Source organism: Taeniopygia guttata, chromosome 20 (genome assembly GCF_048771995.1).
Source record: "Taeniopygia guttata chromosome 20, bTaeGut7.mat, whole genome shotgun sequence".
Taxonomy (NCBI): Eukaryota; Metazoa; Chordata; class Aves; order Passeriformes; family Estrildidae; genus Taeniopygia; species Taeniopygia guttata.
Genome location: NC_133045.1, coordinates 9,324,765 through 9,350,875, shown reverse-complemented (window position 1 = coordinate 9,350,875; position 26,111 = coordinate 9,324,765). Strand labels below are relative to the sequence as shown.

The window sequence follows — 26,111 nt, the reverse complement described above, 5'->3', positions numbered from 1 at the left end:
AAAATAAAGCAATATTTCTAGAGGAGTGCAGGTATTTATAGGTTCCAAACTATCAAGTTCAATGCTTGAACCTTGTCAAATACCACAGAAAGCTCAGTAATAGCACTGGAAATGCAAAGTGCCATCGCTAACAAAATTCCAGATCCAGAAATATCTCAGTACTAAAAGCCCTGAATAGGTGAAAATCGCTGAATGACTGCAAGGGATTTGTAAAAATGCCAGTGAATATATGGGAAAAAAAAAAAATCTGAATTTCAGCATTACTTCTTTTGCCTTCTTTATTGTTGCTCCCTTAAAATGTGTGACTCAAGGAGTGCGACTGGTACCATGCCACCACAAACACCCAGAAAACACAAGGAAAGGGTCTTCAAAGTACACGATGTCCTTGAAATCTTTGCCCAGATTTCAGCTTAAGCCTCCTCAGTCTAAAAAAAAAAAGATCTATGGGCTCAACATCCTGACACATCTGCAAATCAAAGGAGTGAAAAATCTTACCATCACTAGTCTTGAACTTTGTGTTGAGAATTTCATCCCCTGAGAGTTTTCCTTTCTTCCCAGCAAAAGTAGCTCTTGGACACCCTGACAAACTGAAAAACAAGTAAAAATGGGTTGCATAAACTCTCAGTATTTATAGGTGCTTATGTTCCCAATGTAAGAACATGTGCCATTTGGTGGAATTCAAGCTGCGAGACAGTTCTTCTAAAAGCTTTTTATGGTACAGAGGAAATAGCTTTTTGAATAATGCCTCAAAATGCCCCATTTATAAAGTGAGAGCAATTTTCTTTGAGCAAAGATTAAAAACACATTGCTTCCTAAAAGAGGAGGTGTGCCAGGTGAGGAGGGTGAGATGAGTCGGGTTGTCGTGGGCACCAAGCTCCTATTTGCGGTGCTCAAATTCTGTTCCAGCATGCAAATAGAGATTTAGATTAGAGGTTAGGAAGAAATTCTTCCCTGTGTGAGTAGTGAGGCCAGAGCTGCCCAGAGAAGCTGTGGAAGATTGCTGGAAATATCCAACGCCAGTTTGGATAGGACTTGGAGCGACCTGGGATAGTAGAAGGTGGTGGAATGAGAAGTGGAAGAGGGTTAGAATGAGATGGGGTTTAAGGTCCCTTCCAACCCAAACCATTCTGCGATTCTGTGAATATTAAAACAACCACACATTTTCTCCATTCAGTAAACGTCAACCTGACTAAACTCAGCATCAAAAGCACCAGTTCTTGAGCCTCACATGCAGAGCTGAACGTGGCTCAAGCAGCATCTTGGGGCAGGTCCACAGCAAAATCATCACACTCACGCTGACTCGAACCCCAGGATTTACCTTCTGTGAGTGAGGAAGCTCCCGTTGGCGTGGCCAGAACCGTCACAGCCTGGGGTGGGGCAGGTTGGGCCTTCGTTCTTCAAGGACTTCCAGGAGAAGGAGGAGCCGTTGAGCGATCCTTCCTTCTGCCTGCGGGCTGCCAGCGGGCACCCGGAGGCGCTCCGGTGAGACGCGTACTTGCCACTGATGTGTCCCAGCCCGACACAGCCCGGAACAGGACACCTGGGCACGGGGAACCACCCAAAGTTACAGCACGCCATCAAGGGGGAGGAACAGAAGGAGCAATAAAGGTGTAAGGAAATTATTGATGAGCAGGAATGAGGAAGCCTGGGAAGAGAGCATTTGCATTTGGGCCTTGTCTGGAGTTTATAGGGGAGATACTTGGTTGATGGAAATAGCAGATGGGAAATTAAGAGCTACGACTGCTCCTTCTAAAGAGCCAAAGAGAGTCAAGGAGAATTCTGCAGGAGGGAAGCCTGTGGAGGTCATGTCACATGCAGCAAATGTAGGTCCCAGTGGTGTCAGAAAACACCATTTGGTGCCTCACTGGGGACACAAATGGCAGGTTGGGCTGCCTGACATGGGATCCTGATGTACCCCAAGGCTGACACTCACACTGAGCCACCACACACGTACTGCTGGCTCTGCCCAGTGCCACTGCTGATGAACCAGGCTCATCTCTGATCACCCTGCACCGGCACAGTCAACACAGCATAGGAGCACCATCTGTGCCCTTGGGCACACAGCCCTCCCCAGGAGCCAGACCCTGAGCCAGGAGCTCTTCAGGCTGTGCACGAAGAGCTGCAGCCCTGTTCCTGCCAGGAGGGCATTTGAGGGGTTTCTGAGCCTGCACTCTGTCAGACAGGACAAACCACTGGGCCCCACTCTGCAGCCACAGCATGGCCTCACTTGCCTCCTCCTCCTCCTCCTGGTTCACATCCTGCCTCTCTGGGGAGATCAACCCACGCTCTCAAGGGGATAAAGTGAGAATTATCATCAAGGCAGCACATGAGCCCTGCCCTTACTTCTGCCTCTTTATGGCCTGTTGAAACACACAGGAGCTGTGAGGAGCCTTGTGGAAGCACCAACACAACTTGTGCTACTGCCCAGCACACGAGTGGCTCTCTAAAAGTCACCTCTTTCCACCCTTCTCACCTAATGGCATTCTCCCTAAATCCAGCCATCCTACAAGCCCACTGTACCTATCAGGGTTTCTGCTGTGGTTTGCATTTGCTTTAAAAATGCTTGTCAATTGTAAATACACTTAAAAGTTTATTACTCAAGGGAGGTTACTCAAAAATAGGAGAGGTGGAAGGAGGTAAGAAATTACAAAAATAGCTCCCATGTCCTTAGTTTGGAAGCAATTAGGGACTTTGAGGCTCTCCAGCAAAAGCATTCACGGAGCTGCTCCTGAAAATCACAAGCTGCATTTCACCGCAGAAATTATTGCCCTTATTGTTTACATTCCACACAAAAGGGAGATGACAGCAAAAGGGGGGCCCTACACCCAGCCTTTTCCCAAGATAATTTGAAAAATGCTGATCTCGATTTTAATCAGCTGCAAATGCAGCACAATTCACTTATAATATTCCTGCCAGCAGGATCCTCAGTAAATTCATAACATCATTGCTTTTATATGATCACGAGCAAATTACTGAATCCTCAGGAGGAAAAGGAGAAGGGGGAGAGGGGGGAAGAGCAAGAGAGAAATAGACAAACCCCAGCATTTTGTATGCAGCCGTTACAGCCCAACCATTACATATTTTACACCGTTAATTTAACTTTTATTACATTTTCATTGTTAAAAAATAAACCAGAGCCTTATTGTGCAAAACAGCTGTCTTGGACATATTTTAATTTTTTTTTAACATTATTATTATTTAATGGGAGCCCCAGTAGCGTTTGATCAATTAGACACCTGTGGATGCTTCCACTGCATGGGCTGGGCTGAAGGTTGAGGTGATCTGTTCAATCACATCTGCAGCAAATTACTTGAAGGATGAACAGCACAAACAACAGGGACTAAATGACTTTCTCCTCGGTGACGATGTGCAACTCTCGGCTGGGTTCCAAGTGGAGCTCAGTGCAGACAGAGGAAGGATTTAGAGCCAAATCTCCTTAACATAAACCCACACCAGGCACACCTTGCCATGGGTGGTGGGACAAGCACTGCCACAGGCTGGGGGGAGGCACCAGCCAGGGATTGTTGTGCCACATTGTTTTGCACATCTCAGAGGAGCTTCTGCTCCTCCTGGGTGTACTGGAAGGGGAGGGGTTGCTATCTGGGTCATGGGATGTTAGGGAATGCCTTCTCCTGCTGCTGCTGCAGAGACCCTCACAGCCCATCTCACATTTCCTGCACCCATGTCCATGGTTCCCCCAAGACCTGTCTGGGGGTGGATGGCACCAGCTTTCTAGGAGTCAGAAAATCCAGCCCCATTTGGAGCCTGGAACCTAGAGAATCTATGGATACCCCACCCCTGGAAGTGTCCACAACCAGAGTGGATGGGTCTTTGAGAAATCTGGTCTAGTGGAAGGTGTCTCACCCCGTGGCAGAGAGTTGGAATGAGGTGAGATTTAAGATCCCTTCCATCCCAAACAATTAAGTGATTTCTTGCAAATTTTTCTTCCTAGTGTTTGCATCTTTAGAGTGGACTAGGAGAAACCCAGCCCCTGGTGAGGATGCTGGTGGGAACCCTCACTCTGCTGTGGGTGTCCTGCCAGCCCACCCCGTGTGCCCCACAACAAAACAGCCACATAAAACTCCTTTCTCCTTGCACTGGGAAGAGATTTCTGTGCAGAGAAACCACACTGGGGAATCTGCTTGGCACATTTCTGCCCTGTCCTGCCCTGAGTGGGGAAGGCACAAATGAGCAAAACCAGCCCCACAGGGCAGGTGTCCCTGGGGAAACCATGGGGAGGGGTGACCTCCCAACTGGGGGCTCCAACCGTGGTGAGAGCAAAGGTACAACAGCCAGCAGCTGCACATCACCAATTTGCTGCCTTCCCTTCCCTTCCCTGTGTCACTGGTTAATGGCACAGCCTTGCAACACCACCAGCAATTCAGTGTATTTGAGCCAAAAGAGGCTTTTTTCCTGCAGATTCTCGAGTAGGTTGCTTAATTTTTAATAAACTCTGCAAACTCCTGCTAATTATCACACGGCTCATTTAACTGGGAGGCTTTCCTTCCTGTAGACTGAGGAGGAAGAACAGAGCAGATGGCTGAAATATCATCTTTTTCTGAAAGGTCCTTCCCCCCCAGCAGGCTCATCCCAGCTTCCCACAGCCTCTGCAGGGTTCTTCCACCCCCACTGGGTCCTGCTTTGGCTCAGCCTCTGCTCCGGGCCAAAACCTGGGCACATGGAGATATCCACCTCTGCTCCTCTGTGAGGGTAAGACCTGCCCTGGGAGTTAAGTATTTTAAAAAAAGATCCACTTGGAGACAGTCTGCTGAGCCAAAGGCACTTGCTGGATGAGTGTACAGGCTTCAGAAAGGCTGGAGATGCTCTGAGGTAACAAAAAAAAAAACAAAAAAAAACACAGGGTCCTGGAGTCAGTGCTGCCTTTCATGTCCTGTAGCTGTGTAAGAAGATACAGATCCCAGACCCCACATGCTGAGCCTGTGATGTTCAGACTTGCTAAAAGTCAGGACAAATGAATTTCACAGCTCATGAAAACTCCTGAGGTGGACTAAGCAATTTCAAATCTCTATTCCCCACAGGAATAAACCCCCTGGGATGTTTTGAAAACTTCAGCCTGAGGCAGCAGAGAGGGTTTTTTTTTCAGTTCACTTCAAATATTCTGCTCTGGCAAAGACTCCACAAAACACAGTTTATTCAGGGTTACCAGCTCCTGACCCAACTCAGTGCTGGGTAGGTTCTACTTCTGCAGTGCTCCTGGCAGTTAAGCCAGTCCATCAGCCTTTGCCTACTCATTGCTTCCCAAAAACCTGCAATGTTTGTCTTGACTGTGGGGCTTTACCTTCATTTACAGCACTGGGGTGGTTTTCCAGGAATGATATAAAGTACAGACAACAGAGAAACTGTTCGTGCCCTACCAACTTACCTTTCATGTCTGCAAGAAAGCAACACCATTACCTCCCCACCACCCAATTTTTCCATCAAACATCAAAATTACAACACCAAAACATAGCAAAGAGCTTTGGTAGAGGATGCTCAAAGCAGCACAGGCGAGGGGGGATGTGGGGTGGCTGCTGAGTGATCCCCCACATAAATCTGTGTGAGGTAAAGTGGATGGAGTGACGAGCTCTGCTCAGGAGTTATTTCCAGACTTACTTCATCAGCTCTGGGTCCTCTTTATCATCCTTTGTCGGGGTGATCTTGATCCCACTTTTCTTGGCACGAGGGCAGCCTGACAGACTGTGGTTAAAAAGAGAAGAAAGGCCTGTCTCACTGGCAGATTCTGCATTTGCTATTCCCTCGCTTCAGTCATCTTTCCCTTGAATTTGGCACAGTGTTTTTGATCTCTCTCGTTTTGCAGCTTCACATCACGAGGAGAAGTCAGAAGAAAAAAAAATAGTAAAAAATTGAGGGAGATGGACAGTAATTAATGGTGTCTAGATAAGAAGATATCTGCTAACAGCCTGCAATGTTTAATGGAATTGTTGAAACATAAGGCTGAGATCTGTGCTATTAATGTTCTAAAGTGATAATAGGAGTCATAAATAGGTAGCAATATTAACAGGAACATTGCATCAGCTAAAATCTGACCCTTTGTCTTTTATTCTGTTGAAAGGAGCTTCTAATCAGATTCTGAAAACATCAGAAAAATAAAAAAAAAGAAAGTCAGATTAAAGAGATGAAAATAGGCTTCAGTTGTCAGTAACATTAATGTTTTATTCAGAACTTTACAACTCTGCCCACTGCAGGGAAAAAAAAAAAAAAAAAGAAAGCAGCACAGAAAGAGGCGAGAGAGAAAATAATTTAAGGGAGATCTTACCTTCTATGTGATGCATAATTTCCTGTTATGTGACCAGAGCCATCACAACCAGGAGTAGGGCACCTGCAGAGGCAAGGGAGGCTCGGATTAGCCTGGGGATGCGAGCAGGGGATCGACACTCTGTGACAGCTCTTCTCAAAGAGAAATCTGGGCACTGTCAGCACCAGCAGGTTTTTCCTTCCTGCCCCTTCCCCCTCTGTAAGGACAAGATTTGGTTTGTAACGTCCATGGTACTGAAGTCAGTGTGTCACTGCATGATGTGACACTGGAGAGGAACATCTGTGGGATGTTGGGAGCACAGTGAGGAGCTGCTCTCCCATGAGAGGACACAGGTCCCAGCCTGTGTCCCCACCCTCCTGAAGGGGACAGCTCAGGAGCTAAAAATGAGCTAAAATGCCCCTCCAGGACAATGTTTATCATCTTGAGGAGGGCATAAGGAGAGAGCAAGGGCCGTCCAGGGCCAGCAGGATGGACCCAAGCAGAAATCAGAAACCAGGGCCACCATGGCCACCACCAAGAGAAGGTTTTGGCTCGGGTCTGGGTGACTTGGGGAGCCCTCAGAGAGGGCAAATGGGCAGCCCATGGCAGGAGGGTCTGCAGAGTGCAAAACTGGCCAACACTTCTGGCATAAAATGATGGAGAAACAGGAGGAAAAAGGTTAGGTTAGCCCTGGGTCCCCTCCTTCCACGACACCATGGGCAAGGGACAGGGAGCCAGCCTGTGAGGGGCCTGGGGACCGCCGGGTCACCACGCACAGCACTCCTGCAGCTTTTGGCACAGGCTCTGCCCCTCAGTCTCAGCCGCTGCCTTCCACAGGGACCTTTGGAGGTGTCCTGAGTTCCAGGTGAGCACCCAGACCTCTCCAGAAAAGGCTGCAGATCGCTGCTCCTTCTGAGCAAAGCTCAGGGCACATCCAGGAGCTTGCAGAGCACCTGTTCTCCTCAGGGGAAGGGTTTTTTTTTTGTGTCCCCACTTTCTCCAGGCCTGTTTTTAAAGCCACCGGTGCCTGGTTGGTACCTGCAGCAGGGCAGGGGTCAGTGTCTCCAGGACATGCCAGTGAAATGATGGTGATGCACGGGCAGCCCCTGAGGTCAGGGCCCTTGGGAAAGGCAGGATGCTTTTCCTAAAGCTGGACAGGGCTCTGAGCAGCCTGATGTAGCTGAAGATGTCCTGCTCACTGCAGGGGGTTTGGCCTTTAAGGCCCCTTCCAACCCAAACTATTCTGCACTGCTGCTCTGCCCTCTGAGAGTCAGTGGAGCAATGGTTTCCATAGGTGACTTGAGTTTGGCAGCTTGGAAAACAGCTTTTTTATAAAAGTCTTCTCTTTTTGTTCAGAAAATTCCAAATTTCTCCTCTTTGCAGCAGCTCTGAGGGAGCCTTTGGTGTTTGCAGGTCACTGAATAATCTCCATTGGCAAAAGAAATTGGCACCTCACCTCAGGTAAGAGAGCAGGGACATGGCCTGGTCCTAGAGAGGCAACGGGGAGGCTCAGAGCCAGAAAACATGAGTGCACATGGGGCTGGTACAGTAAGGGCAGGACACTTCCAGCAGGACCTCAATGAGGGTGCAAATTCTTCAACTCATTTAGGAATTACAGTTTTGACTGTGATATTTCCCAGCTCTACACTGTTGCAGTAGAAAGCAAAACTATTTCTCTGTTGTTCTAGCTTCAGGGTGGGAGGAAATTATGAAAACACTAACACCAAACTCTTTCTTCCTTTCAGGTTTTTTAAAGAGGAGAGAGAAGTAATTTGATTTTTATTTTTAATTATCTGGAGACAAATCATACCAACAGAGACCTTTTATTGCATGTTCCAGCCTGGAGCTATTTTTTTTTATATCAGGAATATTAACCCCTGAAATAGAATTTATAATAGAAACACTGACATGGTCTTATCTGGAGTTCTGAAAAGCTATGACTGTGCAATCTATAATATCTCAAAATTCCTTCCTCCCTCCTCTGCTCTCATCCTCACCAGGACATAGAAAAAAAAGTGGTATTTGAGGAAATAATATTAACAAGCTTTTTTTTTTTGGGCCAGAAGTCTCCTTTTTTTACACAGTATTTTGATAAAAAGCACTGATATTGGATGGCACAGGATGCTGCACAGCAAGGCTGGACACAACGCTCAGTCTCAGGGATGAGCCCATTTGCCTTTTGTCTGGCTCTTACTGGGAATGGCCACTGCTCCTGAGAGCTTTTAATATCTTTAACACTAATTGTCTGAGCACTTGGCTGTTCTTTCAAACTGTTGGAGAAACACCAGTTCAGCAGAGCTCTTTGAAGAGGTCCTTTCAAAATGTGTATGGTGCACACACATGATTAAGCGTACTTAGCACTAATCACAGCAGTCCTTGCCATCCACCAGCAAATTCTATTAATATCAGCTAATCCTGCCACTTTGTCCACCTCTGTGATAAGGAGCAGGTGATTAACTGACACTTTTCCTGGCACCAGCCCCACACTGGTGGTGGGGCACAGAGAAGTCCAGGAGCCCCCACAGAGGGATTTGGGACTTTTCCAATGGCCTTAGTGACCAGTGGGGCTGCCACTGGCTCACCTATGGCTCCAAAAACCCCTGACTGCACACAGGGCACAGCACTTTTGGGTTTTTTCATTATGACCCTGTGCAATGTAAAGCCCTTCATGAGGCTTTACTCTCAGTGGAGGCTCCTCAGTTAGATCAGTGTCTAAATGATCCAAAAACTGGATTCAGCAAGGCTGGGAGCCCAGAGGAGGCTGGGCTCATGAAAGAGATGATGAAAAAAAATTCTCACTGGACTTTACACAAGAGAGCAGATTAGGTGGAGACAGTTGGGGTCTCCCCAGTGTTCCAAACTAAATACAATTTCACCTTTTTTTAGATAAGGCAATCTAAGAAAGCATTTGGGAAACACACCTGTCAAGAATAAGCTCTACTGAAAAGGACGGGTTTGGAGAAGGCATCAGCAAATCTGAATATGGGATTCAGAGGAAGATACCTGAATGAAAATGTCAAAACCAGGTTCCTCCCTTCAGAAACAGCAATGGGAATGGGGAAGTTTGGATTTCTGTGAATTCTTGACCACTGGCTCAGGATCTGGCCTTACCAAGCATTTGCTCACTCCCTCTTTCATTCCCTCACAAATCATGGAAATGAAGAGGAACCTCTCTCACTACATCCCAAACAGCCTTTAAAAAGTAGCATAAAAATAGAACCCCAGGTTCTCCAAAAGAGTTGGCTTTGCTGTGTGCTGGCAGTGAGCTCCCAGCTGTGTCTCTACCCAAAAATAAATCCAGGCTCTGGATTATTTGAGATGGACAGAAATGTTAAATAAAAAGGATTATGGCCCAAACTAGGCAACAAGAGCTTAGGAAAAGATGCCAAGTGAAAAATAGAATAACATGTCTACAATGCCCAGAGAAAACCTGCCAGGCATCCAGGTTATATCCCATTATTGCAATCAGCCCCCTCCCCAAAATTATCCTTCCACCATGCCATTGCCTCTTCAACGCAGCAGCTGCAAGCTGGACTCCACCACAGCTCCTCGCAGGCAGGTTTTGATCAGCTCTTTGAAAGGAGAAGGGAGGGGATGGAAAAGCAAAAGCAGAGCAAGAGGTGTGGGGGCAGGGAGGGAGAAGAGAGAAAAAAAGGGTGGAAATAAAGAAAAAAAAGGAGTTCCAAGTTGAGCGCAAACATACTTGAGGTCAGCAGAGTGGGCAGCCATGAGGTTTCTGAGGCTCTTGTCAGCAAGAGGACAACCAGAAAGGCTGAAAGAGAAGAGATGGAATATCTGGATAAGCAAAAAAAAAAAAAAAAAAAGAAAAAGAAAAAGGAAAAAGAAAGGGCTGGGGAATGGGGAGGGAGAGGGGCAACAGAAGGGGGGAGGAAACAGAACCAAACTATCCATATGGTCACAAACTATACCAAAAGAAAAAAAAAAAAGTTGTTTTTAAAGTTCAAACCACATAAAAAATGTCAACCCACCTGCGGTGAGAGGCATAGTTCCCCGTTATGTGTCCACTGCCATCACAGCCTGGGGTTGGGCAACTGGGCAACAACAACAACAAAGAGCATAAGTGTGGGAAAGGAATGGATTCCTCAAGACCCACGGGTGGGCAGAGCCAGCAGAGCCCCCTCAGGGTCTGTCTGGGGCATCTCAGTCCAGCCCTGCTGCCAGACCCCTGACACCAGCCCCATCCATCAGTTCTTGGTGTGTGTTTCTATGTGTGCGTGGGTATAAACCAGCTGTTCCCCTTTCAGCTCCCCTTCCTCCCTTTTTACTTTTAAAAGAGCATAAGGATCCTAAAAACACAATTAGAAAAAATAAAATAACTGAGAAAAAATCATGGCAAAGGTAAAGAAAGTGTTTAAAACCCTCAGTTGATGGGAAGACTTGGTGGCAGCGGGGGACTGACACAGCCTGATGGGTGGCACAGCCTGACAGATGTGCCCAGCCCTGGCTGCTGCTGCCAGGTTGGACCATTCCTGCCATGCTGAAGCTCTGGCTGCAGGATTCATATTGCTCAGATTTCAGATTTGAATAAGGTGCTTCAGATTTCAGCTTTCTGAAAAGATTTTTTTTTCCCCAGCCCTTACAACTGTGAAGAAAGGACTGTTTGCTGCTGAAAGGGAATGACAGGAACCTCTGTCTGTGCCTGGGGGTGATGGGCAGATACAGGTGAGGGGCACCTGCCTGGAAGTGGCACAAGAACAAGACACAGAGCATCAGACACAGCAGGTGAGTCTGCTCCTGAGTTAACTACAGCTAATTCATTACAGCCCCTGGGGCAGAGAGGAACAAGGATATTAAATGGAGAGGGAAGGCTCTGGGCTGTCCATGACACCATTTATTTATTCCAGAGCTGTTTCCATTTAGGAAATTTCTCTACCATCACAATAAAATTAAAGCACAGGAGGGCTTCAGGGCTCTACCTTAGAAACTGCTGTTCACATCACTGGTGGGTTTTGAAAAACCCTTTAGAGCTTTGTGTAGGGCAGCTGATCTGAGCTTTGCTCATTTAGGGAAGATGCTGCTGCTGCTGTGCCCCCACAGCCTGCCTGGCTGCTCCCTCAGCCTCCTGCCTGCAGATAATGAGTGAGTTGGATGAGATCAGCAAAAGGGCACCCACCAGCTCCCTGTGTGATGTGTGGGAGGGTCAGATGCACAGGAAAGATGCCAGGAACAGCTGGGATGCCTGGGAGGAGAAATCTCCCCATCACAACCTCCAGGCTGATCCTGACGTGCTGTTAGACCAGAGCCAGGTCCAAGCTGCCGTGTTTGACTCAAACCTTAAACATGAACTATTCCTGTGGGAATCAGTGTGGATGCAGAGCCATACTCCATCCAATAGGGCAGATCTGGGTCTGTGCCTCTACCCACACAATGGACAGACAGATGTGAGCTGGGTCAAGGTCTCTCTCCAATGTAAAATGCAACACAACAGCAAACTTGCTGCAGCCTGAGGTCACATCTGGTGTTCTTGCAGTATCACAGTGCTGGGACCCATTGCTCTAAGCCAAAAAATTCTGTCTTCTCAATGAGACATCTTGTGTTCAACACCCTCTTCAAGGGGGTGCTGAGTTCCCTTGGGTGCTCTTGGCTCCACAACATCAGCGAGTGTCCCAAAACAGGGGATTAGGACATTGGGTAGATGCCACCACCATGGCAGAAACACTCTTGCAGGAAAATACCAGGAAAATCCAGCCCTGAAAGGAGTTTCCCAGAACCCTGTCCATGAATACAGAGCACAAAGCTCTCAGGTTCCCTTCATCACTGCAAAGTAAAGAAGGAGCATATTTTGCCTCATTGATCAGCAGTTGTAGGAGGATGAGTAAGATCAATCACAGTAGGAAAGGGAGCTACAGTTCTTATTTCTAAAATGTATTTACTAATTTTTTTCCAACCATCCTGGCTAAGTACATATTAACAGATTTTCAAGGAAGAGATGAGAAGACAGGGCTTACGTGAGCAGCTCTTTCTTGATGTCCTTGGAGAGGAATTTCAGCTTGAAGTTGGTTAAAGTAACTTCACCTGGGTATTTTCTCTCTTCAAAGTTCTCCTCTGACGCTTCTTGCTCATCAGCTTCCGAGGAGGCAAAAGAGTGGGCAGCAGGCTCTGACTGCAAGGAAAGGGGCAGAGTTGTGGTGTGGTCATTGCTGCTGAGCTGTGGTGGGAAAGAATCCCAAGTTCATCGCAGCCTAAGGGTTAGTGCAGCACTGCCAGCACTCCTGAGCCCCCTGCAAGCACCTCACAGCACCCAGCCCAGAGATCCAACAGCCTGTAATTTCCTGGGGTTTTAGGAGAATTGTGTAAACCACATCTGTAAAGGGATTTACACATGGCTTTCCCAAGGTTTTGAAGGAATGAAGATCAGTGCAACACCCTCACACTCTTCCTCAGCATCCTCCCCACGGGTGGAGAGGCAGGTGAAGCTCTCAGAGCCAGGACCCCTACCCCAGCTGGGAGTCATGGATGGATTCCCCACCTGCAGGATTAATGTCAGTGCCATGCAGGGCTGCAGCTGCTAATGGCAGATATAAATCATCCTGAAAAACATCACCAGAAGCAGCACTGCTGCAAGGGAGGTGACAGGATTTACAATGGAGAAAACACTGCAGACCCAGCACAAGTAAAATGGTTTGTACTTCCTTTGCAAGGGCATCTCAACAGGTCCAAGAGCAGTTGCTTCCTGCCTGGTTGATATCTGATAGCACTGACAAAGTGCCAGGAATATTTCTCTCCTTGGCTTAATGGACAAACTGGGGATTCTGGGGCAAACAAGACAACACTGCAGGCAAACAGGACAACTGTGCAGGCAAACATGGCATTCAGTGTCCCCTGAGTGGTTATTCAAGCACCAAGAGGCACCGCTCACCTCCTCTGGCTCCTCTTCCCGCTGGCGGTTTGGTTTAGTGTAGTCAATGGGCCCATCCCATTCATCCTGGCGGGAGGTCTGGCTGGACTGGGGGGAGGTCATGGTGCTGCTCGTGGCACTGGTGCTGTTTTGGCGCTGGGACACGTCTGGGGACTTCATGCTGGGACTACTGCTGCAGCTGCTGCTGCTGGGGAAGGTGCTCTCCCGTTTGCGGTGTTTGTTCATACTCAAGTCCAGAGTTCCATTTTCATCCACTTCAATGTCCATGGACTGAAAGGTTGGAAACACAACCAGTGTTAGCAGCTGCCAGAAAATCCCCATGGGGATCTTGCCCCCGTTTGTCTTCTGCAGTGCAGTGGGCAGGTGTTCATGTCCTCTCCACAGTCAGGCAGGAGAAACTGAATAAAAAGTATTGCTCTTTCCTAAATATTTCAGGAATATGTAATGCAAAGGCACCCCTCTACTACCAGCAGGGTGGCATTTTGACTCAGCTGATTGAATGCAGGCATCTAATGCCACTTAGGATACCTCATGGCATCCAAAACATTTGCCCTAGGTTGGGAATGCTCTGTGGGACTTTGAGAAAACCTGTGTTTCTCTGAAAAACAGCTGGAGATCAGACTGGGCACAACTGGGGAACTTCAAATGGCATCAGATACAGATCAGGGAACAACTGAAATCAGCTCTGAGAATCATGGGAGTACAGAATTGTTTGGGTTGGAAAAGCCCTCTGAAGACCATCAAGCCCAAACATTCACCCAGCACTGCCAAACCCACCACTAAACCATGTCCCCACGTGCCACATCCACATGTCCTTTAAATCCCTCCAGGGATGGTGACTCCACTACTGCCCTGGACAGCCAGTTCCAGGGCTTGACCATCATAAATCATAAATATTTCCTAATATCTAGTCTCAGCCCAAGACTTGTCTTGGGATTGATGCTCATCTCACACGGGTAATTTGAACCACAAGGCATCTCCACATCACCCAAAAAGCCAAGATTCCTTCTTCCAAACCCGAAGTGGGGAGCCAAAAGGGTGATTTTGGATAAGTACCTGCATTGCCTCTATATTTAAAAAAAAACAAAATGAAAGGACAGGTAAACCAAGGTGTCTCTCCCATCCTGAATTTTAAGTTTGGCCCCTGGGCAGTGGTTCCTGGCCACATTCACCCACCTTGCCAGGGGCCTCTTGCTGCTTGGTGCTGAGATTCTCGGGCATCTCCCAGCAGCGGGTGGAGAGGTTGAGGATGGCGGTGGCCGCCATGTGCGCAGCCTCAGCGTCGTGGGAGTAGTCGAAGCCTGTGGAGGAAGATGAAGTGCTCTTCACGTAACTGCTGGAGGGGCTGTGGCTGGGGGAAGAGGCCTTTGGAAAAGGTTTGGCTGGAATAAAAAGAGAAGGAACAACACAAGGCTAATGTATAAGCGGCATGAGCAGCAGGGGAAGGTTAAGTCAGTGTGACACAGTTAATGTATGCACAGTTCACGGGGTTATTCCCAGTCCAGGGGCTGGTTTGTTGCCTGGGACATGCAACAGGAGCAGTAGTGGCTGCAGCTTGTGCTTGGTGTAAAAGGTTAATTCATTAACTGACTCTGCCATAAATACTCAAAACACAAGTGCTTTTCTTCACTAGAGCTGCTCCTCAGTGGAATCAGTTAAAGGAAAAAGCTTAGAGAAGCTTTTTGACTCTTTTTTTTGTTGTTCTCTCTGTCCATAACTTATCTGCAGAGCTGCCTTACAGGGAGATTTCTAGTAGCATGTTTGAAAGCTTTAAATTTATAAAATTACATTAATAGAAAAAGCATGGTCATAAAATATGAGCTTCCAAGGATGACACTGGTGAAATACGGATTTTCTGACAGCTGACATATCATTTAAATATGCCAGAGTAACAGGATTTATTGCACAGCTGCACATAGCCACACTGCTGTTCTGCTCCTGTATGTCACAACAGCAGCAAAGCCAGCCTGGATAGGTAATTTCTCTTCATAGGCTGTGAAATGAAAGTATTTCTCAGGGTGGATGCACAGTAAAACTTTCCCTAATAATAACTAATAATTCCCTAATAATAAAACTTGAAGCTGATCCCATTTAGGGGTCCTCAGTAGTTTCAGTGGGTGCAAACAGGAGATCATCTGATTTAGAACACTCATAGGATTGTATTCTGAATCAATTATCAAAACCTTCAAATCCTTAATTCATTCCACCATGCTCTTTCTGAGGGAAACCATCCCCACACTTTAGTGGGAGGCTCACCCAGGGAAGACTCACAAGCTTTGGCCTGATCATGGCAAAACAAAGCCAACTTCAGTTGATGCAGCCACGGAGCAAAGTGATTTCATTATTCCCATTACAAATTTGTGATATAAGACACTATAAAATACTAATCTTCCCCAGCACTGCTTTCTTCCTCGTTGCGTGCGTATATAATGCATATTGACATTAATGGGAGTTACGCACACACATGCAGGGGAATATAAATCCCACTGGATGAAGATCTCTTTAAAATAAGTTCTCAGTGAAAGGAGCAGATTTCCCTGCTATGATTGGCAATCATATTCATCCTGTCGCTTTGATTAACTCATTGGAGGCTTGCCCACATGGTTATTCTTGTGTCTGGCTGCTTGTTTTCCTGTCCGGTTTAATCCGTGTCTTCAAGGCGGGGTGCGAGTATTCGCCAACCCAACCTGACAATATCCAGGATCGGGAGATGCCAATTTCAATTTCACACCGTAGGCTCAGCGATGCTTTTCCATTTCATAAGTATTTCTACCACTAATAGACTCGCAATCAGCAAATTAGTGAAATAAGCGATGAGAAAAAATAGAAAGGATTATCCTAGTGGGTCTGCTGGAATTATTTTTGTCAGTACAATTACCCTGAAAAATCTTTGCTAATATTGCAAATAACACAATCTATTCAGCGAGAGAATCACTTGTACTGGAAAACAAATTACTTTTCCATCAGCCCTAACCCAGGATGACAGTGGCAGTTGTGCTCTCTGGCCTCCATCCAATTTCATTGTCTGATCCTGTACAGATTTAGTACTGTAATAAAGAGCGCTCCCATTGTAGTGCAACAACCGGGATGCTTTCAAGTACGAGCACTTTTTAGAGAGCAGCTGCATCAGGATTAAACAGGATTGTGGAAGTGGGATTAGCCAGACAGAAAGCCCTCTTGAGGCTGCTGACTTCTACAAACTGGGCTCCTAGATATTTTCTTTTGCCCCTCAAAAATATGTCTTGAGGTGCACAGTTAGTGTCAAATAATGCATTTTCAGGGACTGTGTCCCCATGCAGTGTGCCTCTTGCCTTTGGCAGCCTGACCCCTCAGGGTTTATTCAGCCATTTCATTTTCACCCAGAGCTATAAACAGTGCGAAGTCCTCAGAATAGAGCAGAGGTGGGTGGCTGTGATAGGAACGAGGTGGAAGACAGAGGTGGGTGATCGATTGGTGGAGTTGGAGAGCAGAGCATGGCAGGGAAGACAAATGGGGGGAATGGGTCATATATAAGATGGAAGAGAAGAAAACTGTAATCCATTTAGCTAGATGAGGAAAGCCAGATCAATAGATATGAGCTGCAAAGCAATGGAGACCAACTGAGGACAACTGTGTAACTTATCCTATCTCGAGACATCACTCAGATTAATGTTCCCACCACAATTCTTCCCAAAGCTGAAGCCAAAGACACTGTCTTCCAAACAAAGCTTTCCCAGCAGCTATGGACTCCCCTCACCATCAAAGGTGCCCACCTTGGGACCCACCTTACCCTCCCCATCCCGGGAGGGTCCAACACCTCTCACCAAGAGTCTCCCATCACCCCAAAACCACAATCCCAAGAGCCTCACAACATGCTAAGACAGAAAATGCAAAAACCAAGTCCACCCCTGTTCCCAACTTACATTTAAAGGCTTTAGGTGAGGTTTCGCTAGTCTGAATCTTTGGGGCAAGCATGCGTTTGCCAAAAACCTGAGCATCAAAACTTGCATAATCGAAGGTGACCTTGGAGTACTTCTCCAGCTCCTTGGCCAAGTTGGCCCGGGGGGTTGCTGGGACCATGTTGGGCCTGTAGCTTCCATACTGAGGGATCTCCAGTTGCTTCACAAAGCACATAGGCCTGAGGATGAAACAACAAACAGCAATTATTTATTTTTTCCTTGGTGAGGTGACTGTTGAGAGGAGACCAGACACAATGGGGGCACAGCTACACCTTCTTCCTAAAGGTTTCCTGGGGACAAGGAGGCAGTGACAGCCCTTTTGCTCTCCCTCAGCAAGATCTGATTTGGATCTCACAGCCTCCAGTTTTATTTTTTCTATCCTTTTCCACCTTCATTTTTTTTCCCCTCTTTTTAAGCAAAACAACGACTTGTCAACCTCATCCAGCTCAATGCTCTTGCAGACTGTCATGGTGTGGCAGCGTTTTCCAGAAGAGAACAAACTTGGTCAATAACTCCCTCCTGGGACCCATGACACAGGGTGCCACACAAGGGCATGAGGAGCCCAGTTCAGCTCGGCTCCCTGCTGCAGGTTCACTGCAGAGGCACCAGGGCCTCTCCCCTGCCTCAGCCCCTCCTGAGACCCACTGCTACGGGACTGCCTATCATTAATCAATTTGTCTTGCATATAAATTGTATATAAATGGTCTATTGTTATTCTCCTTCCCGTGACCTCTTTCCACCAGAGAGTCCTCGGAGCGGGAGCTCCTTGGAGCATGGACTGTCCTCGTGATGTGCTCAGAGTGCTCGGCGCGGGCTCTGCTGCAAATAAATAAGTAATGGCTCTAAATGGCCTTTCAAAAGTAGCGAGAGCTGGAGCACCAGGGTGCTCAGCAGTCCTGGGGAGCAAATAAATAAATGAATCAGAGCTCGATGCCTTTGTGGGAGGGCTGCTCAAGCCTCGCACTGTGGTTTTTATCCTGCTCTCGTTGCAAAATAACCAACCATATTCCAATCCATCTGTAGCTTCATGAATCACATCAGCTACGGAAGCCAGCATCTATCAGGGACATCCTTAATGGGAGACAGCCCTTTCTCCCGGGAAGAGAGAGATGGGCAAAGTATCAAAATTAATGTGACTGGTTTGGAAACGAGCGGCCGGTTCCTCTCCTCTGAAACATGTGGGCCAAGGAAGAAAAGCAGGTGCACTTTAATGCACAACTGCCATGGAGTGATTTGTCTGTAGCCTAAATCTCCTCCTCCTCCCCCCTCCCTGAGCCCACCCTTCTTATAATGCTGATATAATAACCAGCCCTCGCTGGCAGTTTGTGCTGTGGAGCAATCGGCACAAGTGCCTTCTGCTGCACTGCTAAAACCCTTTGGCCTGTAGCCTCAGCATTAATTGATGCTACAGAAGCAATTCATTGTCCTCAATGCTCTCCCTGGGATCATCAATTAAATATCTCCCCACCTTGGCGAGACCTATGATCATAATAACAGGACTCAGCAGTATCAAGATACAGCTGGAGCTGTGGCTGCTGTTCCTGGAGCGTGGCAGGGCACAGAGGGCTGGGGCAGTGTGGGGACATGGAGCTGAGCCTTCTTGTCCCCCTTACCTGAGTATCCGGTCAGAATTGGAGCTGGTCTTTGCAGGATCACCAGACTGGGTTTGTTGCTTTTCATGTGATTTGGCTAATTTCTCAGCAGCAGCAATGGGGCACCCAGATAAACTGTGGGAGTTGGTTGGATTTTGTTTGTTTTGGTTTTTTTTTGAAGGAGTAGAAAAAGAGAGAAGGAAGCCAAGCATGAGGAATGAGTACAAAAACCTTCATTTCATGGATCCAGAGCTATACTGAGCCTGTGAGAAAAGTGTTTGCCTCCTCCACACTGAAGAAGTTCAATAAACAAGACAAATTCACCCTGCACCTTATCAACACAGAATCATGGAATGATATAGAATGGTTTGGGTTGGAAAGGATCTTAAAGCTTAACTCATTCCAACCCCCCAGCCATGAACAGGAATACCTTCCACTATCCCAGGTTGCTCCAAGCCCCGTCCAACCCAGCTTTGAACACTTCCAGAGATTGAACAACCTGTGCCAGGGCCTCACCACTCTCATAGGGAAGAACTTCTTCCAATCTAACCCTGTCCTCTGCCATTTTGAAGCCATTCCCCCATCCTGTCACCCCTGTGTAAGAAGAAGCCAAAGCCGGTACCTCCTGTGCGTGTTGCGGTTGCTGTTGACATGACCCTGTCCTGTGCACCCGGGCGTGGGGCACTTCAACACGTTCTCGTGCATCGCCAGGACTTTGGAGCAAGAAGGGGAAGGGGAGAAGGGAAGGGAAAGAAAAACAACTTAATAAAAATCAGAGAGGAAAAAGAAAAAAAAAAAAAAGAGAAAATCATCAAGCCTTGTACGCTGGTTTCCTAAAAATCAGGGAATGTGAAATGCTGTAATTAGAGTTTGCAGAGGGAAAAATAAAATATTTACAAGGCAGCGGTGCCTAGGTCAGCACTAGGTTAGCATCTCTGCACACAACCTCCCCATTTTCTGATTGCAATCCAGTTTCCCCCATCCAGCCCCTCCTCCCCACCCCTGTTTTTGAATCAGGTCTCCAGTTTCAGGTAGTTTTAAGTGATTGAAGTTGTAGCTCTGCTTTTATCCTTAGGCCTAGTCTTTGTTTGATTTTTTTTTATTTTTAATCCTCAGGATTATTGCTTCCTGCAGCGCTGACCTTAGAAGTAAAAAAAATAATTTGATCTGCAAGCTTTTGTAAAGCCCACAGCTTGTGTTAGTTATTTATTAATATTTTTGCTTGCATTCCAGCCTGTGAAGATAACTTTCTCCTTGTTTCTTCCAGCTCTATGTTTATGTCAGGTCTGCAACCTTTGAAATTACTGATAAGGAAGGGCTCCTCATTCTTTTGGTCTATTATGCCATTATCGTAAACATACAACATTGATTTTTATGTATCTATACAGGGAAAGCTATTTAGAATGCTGGTAGAGAGGTGGAAATACAATCTCTCTCTGTGCATATGTATGTATGAAAATCTGTCATGGGGATGATAAATATTTTCTGTAGAATAGGTGAATCTTGGTGTAGCAGTTTGGGAATTTTGCAGTGATTAGGACACAGGAGACTCAGCAATCCTGCACATCCTAAATCCCTCATTACTCCTCTTCCTTCCTGCATGGCAACATATTTTGACAGCAAGGGAGAATAATATCCCTTTTTTCCCAATATGATGTTCCAAGTAGAGAAAAATATGTGACTTTCAGTGTAAAGATGGGAACTGTTTAACACACCTCTGGAGATGGGCAAGTGTTTATAAAGCCCCTCTTTGATTTTCAGAGAAGGGATCTCATTCTCCACAGGATGGTGCTAAAAATCCTTTAAGAAGGACAGGACTTCCAAGTAAATCCCCTTCATGTTTCCTGTGATTAGTGATAACACTTTGGTGGATAACAGCATCTGGGTTCAACTTGGAAAAACACCACGGAATACTCCAAGGAGTAACATCAGACTTAGTCTAGGGACTCGGTCATAAAATCCATATAATTTGAAGAATTCCCCCAAGAAAATTAGGCTCCAGGGAAGCTGAAGCAGCCCTTGGTATCCCACCATGTACTCACTCTCGGGGGGGATCCTGTCTTTGTGCGGACAACCAGAGAGGCTGCGATGGTGGGGGTAAAGTCCCGTGACGTGTCCAGTCCCATCGCAGCCAGGAGTTGGACATTTGATTTCTCGCTTCTCGGGTCTTGAAGGATCTAAGGATTGTGGGGAAAGGGCAGAGGGAAGCGGGTTAGTGGATTTGGAGGGGAAGAAGTGGAAAGTGCTGAGGATGCGTCTCACCTCCTTTCCAGTCAAGCAGGGGGGAACCTTTGTGTTTGTAGGTTTTTTTTCCTGGAGTTGGAAGTGTAAGACTGGAAGTTTCAAAAATTGAAATGAGCAAAGTGATTTCAGGAAATGACACAGCTCAGAGCATGGAGACACTCACAGGGACTGAGCAGATAGCCTGTCCCAGAGCCAGGGGATGCTGAAGCCTCTGCCCTCATGTTTCTGTGGCTAAACTTCTACAGCTACTTTGAAACCCACTTGGATTTTAAACCAGCCCTTGAGCTCAGGCTGCAATTTTCAAGGTTAACTGACAATTTAGCCAAGCAATTTCTCTACTCAGAGGGAGGAACCCTCGTGACAGTGTAGAGGGCACCATCATTTTATGCATTCACTGTTGACCTCAAGGATGTCCCCATCCCTTTGGGCATTGAGGATTTGTGGTTGAATTCCCCCTGTGGGCTGTGAACTCCCCCCACATCAGCCTGATAGTCCGTGCTGAGCAGACAAGTTCAGCTCTTCCAGCAGGGATGGGAAGGAGGGAGATACACAAAGGTTTGTCCCGTACCTTTGCCGTAGTAGCTCTTCCGGATGCTGTCCAGCGGTTTGTTCTGTTTGTCCTCCACCTGGAAGTGCTTCACGTGCTCTCCTGGCAGCCGGCTGGGCTCCCGCACGATTTTCACCTGCTCGGCTTTCAGGGCAATGGCTTGTTCCAGCAGCCCCAGGTTGCCCCTGGTCATCATGTCGTACATCTCCGACTCATCAGTCACGGCTGATTTCTGGGAGCGGGCGTCGTCGTCCTTGTCGTCATCCGACCGGACCTCCACGATGACCGAGTACTCGGGCTTGGGGCTGAACTGCCCCTCACAGTGGCTTTTCTGGGGGTCCTGAGAAGTGTGAGGAGCTTCCTCGCAGATCACTTCAGGAGCCATCTCCTCCTCCTCGTCCTCCTCCTCTTCTTCCTCTTCCTCCTCCTCCTCCTCATCCTCTTCCTCCTCTTCCTCCTCCTCATCATCCTCCTCCTCATCATCCTCCTCATCCTCTTCTTCCGCTTCAGCCTTTTCCAGTTTGCAGGACTCCTCTCCGTTCGTCTCGTCCCGGGGCTCTGGACACAACTCGCTGCTGCGCTCGCTGGTGACCTCGATGACCTCCTCCGCGTCCTCCGTCTGGATGATGATCTCCTTGTCACACTCCTCCTCCACCAACTCCTCTCCTGCATCCTCATGGACCAAATGCACGACATTGGATGCCGGCTTGGAGCCCTGCAGCTCTGCTTCGGGCAGCTGCCCTTCAATGGCGAGGGTTTCCTCTGCTATTTGGCCTAAGTTTAGGAGAGAGTTGGCGATTATTTCTTGGTAGCTGCTGTAGTTGGCCTTGCTGGGCCCAGATGTACTTGTTGCTGTGTTTTGTCCATAGTGGGTTGATTTTGCTGGGCTTCTCTCTGAAGGGGGAAAAGAAGGAATAGAAAGAAGAAGGGAAAGAGAAAGAAAAGATGAAAATGAACAAAAAAAAAAAAAAAAGAGGAAATGAGAAAAGGAGGAAAAGAAAAAAGGAGTAAAAGAGAAAAGGAAGGGGAAAAGAAGAGGGAATAAAAAGGAGGCAAAGAAAGTAATTATATGAACTCATAAAATACAACTTTGTTGTGCTTAAACTTAATTGAAACCAGAGCCTGGCAGTTCCACCTCTGGAGCATCCTAATTTATTGAATTTGGGGATGGCAGGTGGAAGGTGGATTTCCACATGGGACTCTGATGCACCATCTGCCCACTGCCACCCCTAACGTCTGTGCTCCCCAGGCCAGGGCTCCAAACCAGTGAGCAAGGCAGTGTCAGGACCCCAGCTGAAAATCCTTGTCCTTCTCCATGTCCTTTTCCTGTCACTCCTCTGCTCTTGGATAATGGCCAGATCTGCCCAGGGAGGAGGATCCTGCTGAGCCCCTCATGGCTCCTGTGTGGGACCCTGGCTGCCTTCCCCACCACACAGCAAGCTCCTCTGTGCTTTCTATGGGTCCTTCTCTAGGGAGCATCCCTGAAGGAAAAGCTCTCATTTTTAAAACACTGGAGGCACTGTGCCTTCTCAGCTTTGCCACTGTCTTCTACCCAACAATGGGCCCCCCGGTAATTGAGGGACCCATCCCGTACATCATTCAGAGGAGCTGTAACTCCTGGCTGTTAACACTTCTTGCCCTTTCTTCATCTGCAGAGCACAGCTCTGCAATCAATAATGATAAAGCACCTTCTGCTGCCTCGGGGCTGCGGGTCTCCTCCTGCTCCATCGCCTCTGCCTCGTCCTCCTCCAGCATCCCCTCCGACTCATCGGAGCCCGACTCCTCCTTGGCCTCGGCCTCCTCACTGCCGTCGCTGTCGACGTTGTAGCCTTCATCCAAGGCCAGTTTGAGTGGATGGGATTTCCTCTTGGACACCAGATGTTCGGCCTCAGCATCCTGAAGTTTCCTCTTCTTGGCTAGAGGGCAGCTTTGTAAACTGTAGGTGGGACCAAGGAGCAGAGAGGAGGCATTGCTGAGTGAGAAATGCCTGGCTACCTCTCAATCTAACCAGTTAGGCAAAAGTAAGTAAGACAAATGCACAACTACCAGAAAAATCATCAAGTACCCCAGACTTTTAGCTGGTTTAACCTCTGTGGCTACATGTGCTCTTAGACCTTGACTTTTTGCAACTACATCCACTTTTTTTCCCAGATATCAGCACCCAAATGCTGGGATGTGGCATCCCAGGACTAATGCTGGTGACGGGCACCATGAAAACAGGCATAGGATGCAGAACCAGACCCTGGGACACATCCACCAACTGCTCCAATTTCGCTATTCATGGGGTGATGAAAACCCTCAGTTAAGGCCTGCAAAACCTCCAAGACAGCCAATGTGTTCTTCTTTGCCTTCCCCATCCATAGAGGCACCAGGCAGACCAAAATCTCTGCCCTTCAGCAGCTCCCACCAACCCCGGACAGCTGGGTCAGGCATTTCTGGCCAAGTTTGAGGTCTACAAGAAGGCTGCTGTGAGTGTGGAGAAGCAGATCCACCTGGGATCCCTTAGAGACTGATGGAGAGCCGGAGACAAAAAGATTTGGGACACACAAATTGGGTTGGTGCTCTGAACCAGACTTTTTCCAGTGAACACCTGTGTTTGGCTCTGTTGCTCACATTTTCCCATCCCCGCTACTTCCAACCCCACCTCACCTTCTGTGTCTCGCATACTTCCCACGGATGTGTCCCGAGCCATTGCAGCCTGGGGTTGGACAGCTTGGGAGGGAAACAAACAACCATCAGGAACAGCAAGAAGACTCGCAGAATTAATTAGGATTGTATAATCCACAGTCAGTTAAACAGGTCCTGTGCCCACGGAACAAGCTAACTGCAAACAGGAAGTTCATTTCCTTCAAATAGTTCTGTTTGTCCCTTTGAATTCCAAGGGAGGAGGGCAGGAGAGCAGCCTTGCAGTTTGCTAAAAACTAATGAAATTACTCACCCCATTTAATTAGATGAACAGTTTGCTATAGTTTTATGAGTATGTTTAATTAAAGATTTGCATGTGTGAGAGCAAGCTTTTAAAGGCAGACAGCTACTGCACTCTGCCTCCCCGCTGCTGCTCTCCAGTTTTTCTTTTTCTCAGGAGGAAAACACGGGATTTTCCCTTATTTGGTGGCTTGTCAGGGAACTGGGGCCTCTTACAGTAAGAAATGTGTGTGTTTTGGGGAAGAGCAAACTGGGATTTTATCAAGGAGGCTTTAGCCAGGCACGTTGGATGCAGATCCTCAGGACTAAAATCCTCAAAACCTCGTTTTCGGGGGAATGGATGGGATTTAGATGACTAGATGTCATCTTGCTGGTTTTCTTGCTGCTCTGCAGAAGAGAATGAGTTAAAGGCTTGCAGGGAGCTCTGAGCCCGCTCACAGCCACCGCTGCCTTCACTTGAGCATCCCTGCACAGGACCACGCGCCTCCCCTGCAGGGGTAATTAGTCCCAGCTTCAGGAGCTGTAAGGGCTCCAGATAAGAAGCATTAAAGCAAACATTTTCTGGCAAAACCAGATTATGACATTGATTATAGGATGCCCAAGTGACTTGCCTGATGTCTGAGGAATTCTGGAGTCGTGTAGGATTAATAACCTCATTTAGCACTGTATCACCCTCAGCCTAGGAAGCTGGAAGCGCTAATGAAATCTCTTGATGACAGTGCAAAGGGAGAAGGCATTGCCAGCCCAGAGGGGATCTGGCCAGGCTGTTATTCTCAGAGTAAAAGACGTGGGACAACATTAAATAGCATCAAGTGCCAAGTCAGGCTCTAGGGACTCAGTTTCTGCTCCCAGAAAGCTGAGGACACAGAGGGTCTGAGTGCACTAATGGGTGCAGCAGCTCTGGGAACACTGGTGGGTTATTAATTGTTCAACTCCCTAGGATACAAGTCAGATCCTTGTGTTCAAAAATTATAATTCTACCAAAAAAACAGGGCAGGACAGTGCTGCTGAGCTGTCAGGAGAGTAGGAATCCTTCCTTCAGGGAGACTGACTGGCTTTAGGTTAGCAAAGCAAATGCTGAGAGCGCAATTGGTGGCACCACATCCCCTAAGGGGACACGGTGCTCTGGGGAGGTGGAAGCTGCCCCTCATGGCTCCTCCAGAAAACTCCCCCTTTCCTGCTGTCCCCTTTGCTTGTGACCTGGCTGGAACCCGTGATGCTGCACATCCTCCAGTGCCACCTCTTGTGGCACGGCTCCCTCCCAGCTCTTCTGACATCCACACACAGCTCCAGCCCCACCACACCTGGGGTCTGGCCTGACATCACGGTGTCCCTTCTCCAGCAGGACACTCGAGGTCATAGAGAACAAGATCTCATCCCACTGACATGTGAAATTGGAAAAGGGAGCTTCCCTCTTTGCTGCTTATGACCTAAAAGTCTATTTAATTTAATTGCCCTGTCCCAAGCAATCCCAGCCACACTTTCAGTGACTGCACACCAAAAGACAGAGCAGTGTTTATGTCACCAGTGACTTGCCTGAAAAAGGCCTTATTCAATGTCAAACAGGAGCAGCTCTGATGAAGATGTTACAGGCTTTTATAAGTTTTCCTGTATCAATAAAAGCAGATTACACATCACCCCATTTTTAATGTGGTTTAATGAGGCCTGCCATAAAAAGTATGTAGGAAAGAGACGAGTGGTTCAGCATCGAGGTTTGCAGGTGTCGATT

General features: G+C 47.6%; 1 protein-coding gene across 7 annotated transcripts in view; it reads right to left on the bottom strand.

The window, feature by feature from the left end:
* The window catches only part of MYT1 (myelin transcription factor 1), a 63,639-nt gene that overhangs the window by 5,181 nt on the left and 32,347 nt on the right, over positions 1-26,111 (bottom strand). For 6 of the 7 annotated variants that reach the window (XM_030288565.4, XM_072916981.1, XM_072916982.1 and 3 more), the window contains 16 exons: positions 24,107-24,169; positions 23,146-23,393; positions 21,479-22,351; positions 20,709-20,843; positions 19,289-19,379; positions 18,688-18,801; positions 17,039-17,253; positions 14,313-14,518; positions 13,137-13,406; positions 12,226-12,380; positions 10,246-10,308; positions 9,960-10,028; positions 6,278-6,340; positions 5,614-5,697; positions 1,319-1,540; positions 496-587 (listed from right to left, as the gene is read on the bottom strand). In XM_030288565.4, coding sequence (XP_030144425.3) covers positions 496-587; positions 1,319-1,540; positions 5,614-5,697; positions 6,278-6,340; positions 9,960-10,028; positions 10,246-10,308; positions 12,226-12,380; positions 13,137-13,406; positions 14,313-14,518; positions 17,039-17,253; positions 18,688-18,801; positions 19,289-19,379; positions 20,709-20,843; positions 21,479-22,351; positions 23,146-23,393; positions 24,107-24,169 — 2,963 coding nt within the window. The remainder of the gene's footprint in view (positions 1-495; positions 588-1,318; positions 1,541-5,613; positions 5,698-6,277; positions 6,341-9,959; positions 10,029-10,245; positions 10,309-12,225; positions 12,381-13,136; positions 13,407-14,312; positions 14,519-17,038; positions 17,254-18,687; positions 18,802-19,288; positions 19,380-20,708; positions 20,844-21,478; positions 22,352-23,145; positions 23,394-24,106; positions 24,170-26,111) is intronic. The other variant, XM_030288567.4, reaches the window with a different exon arrangement.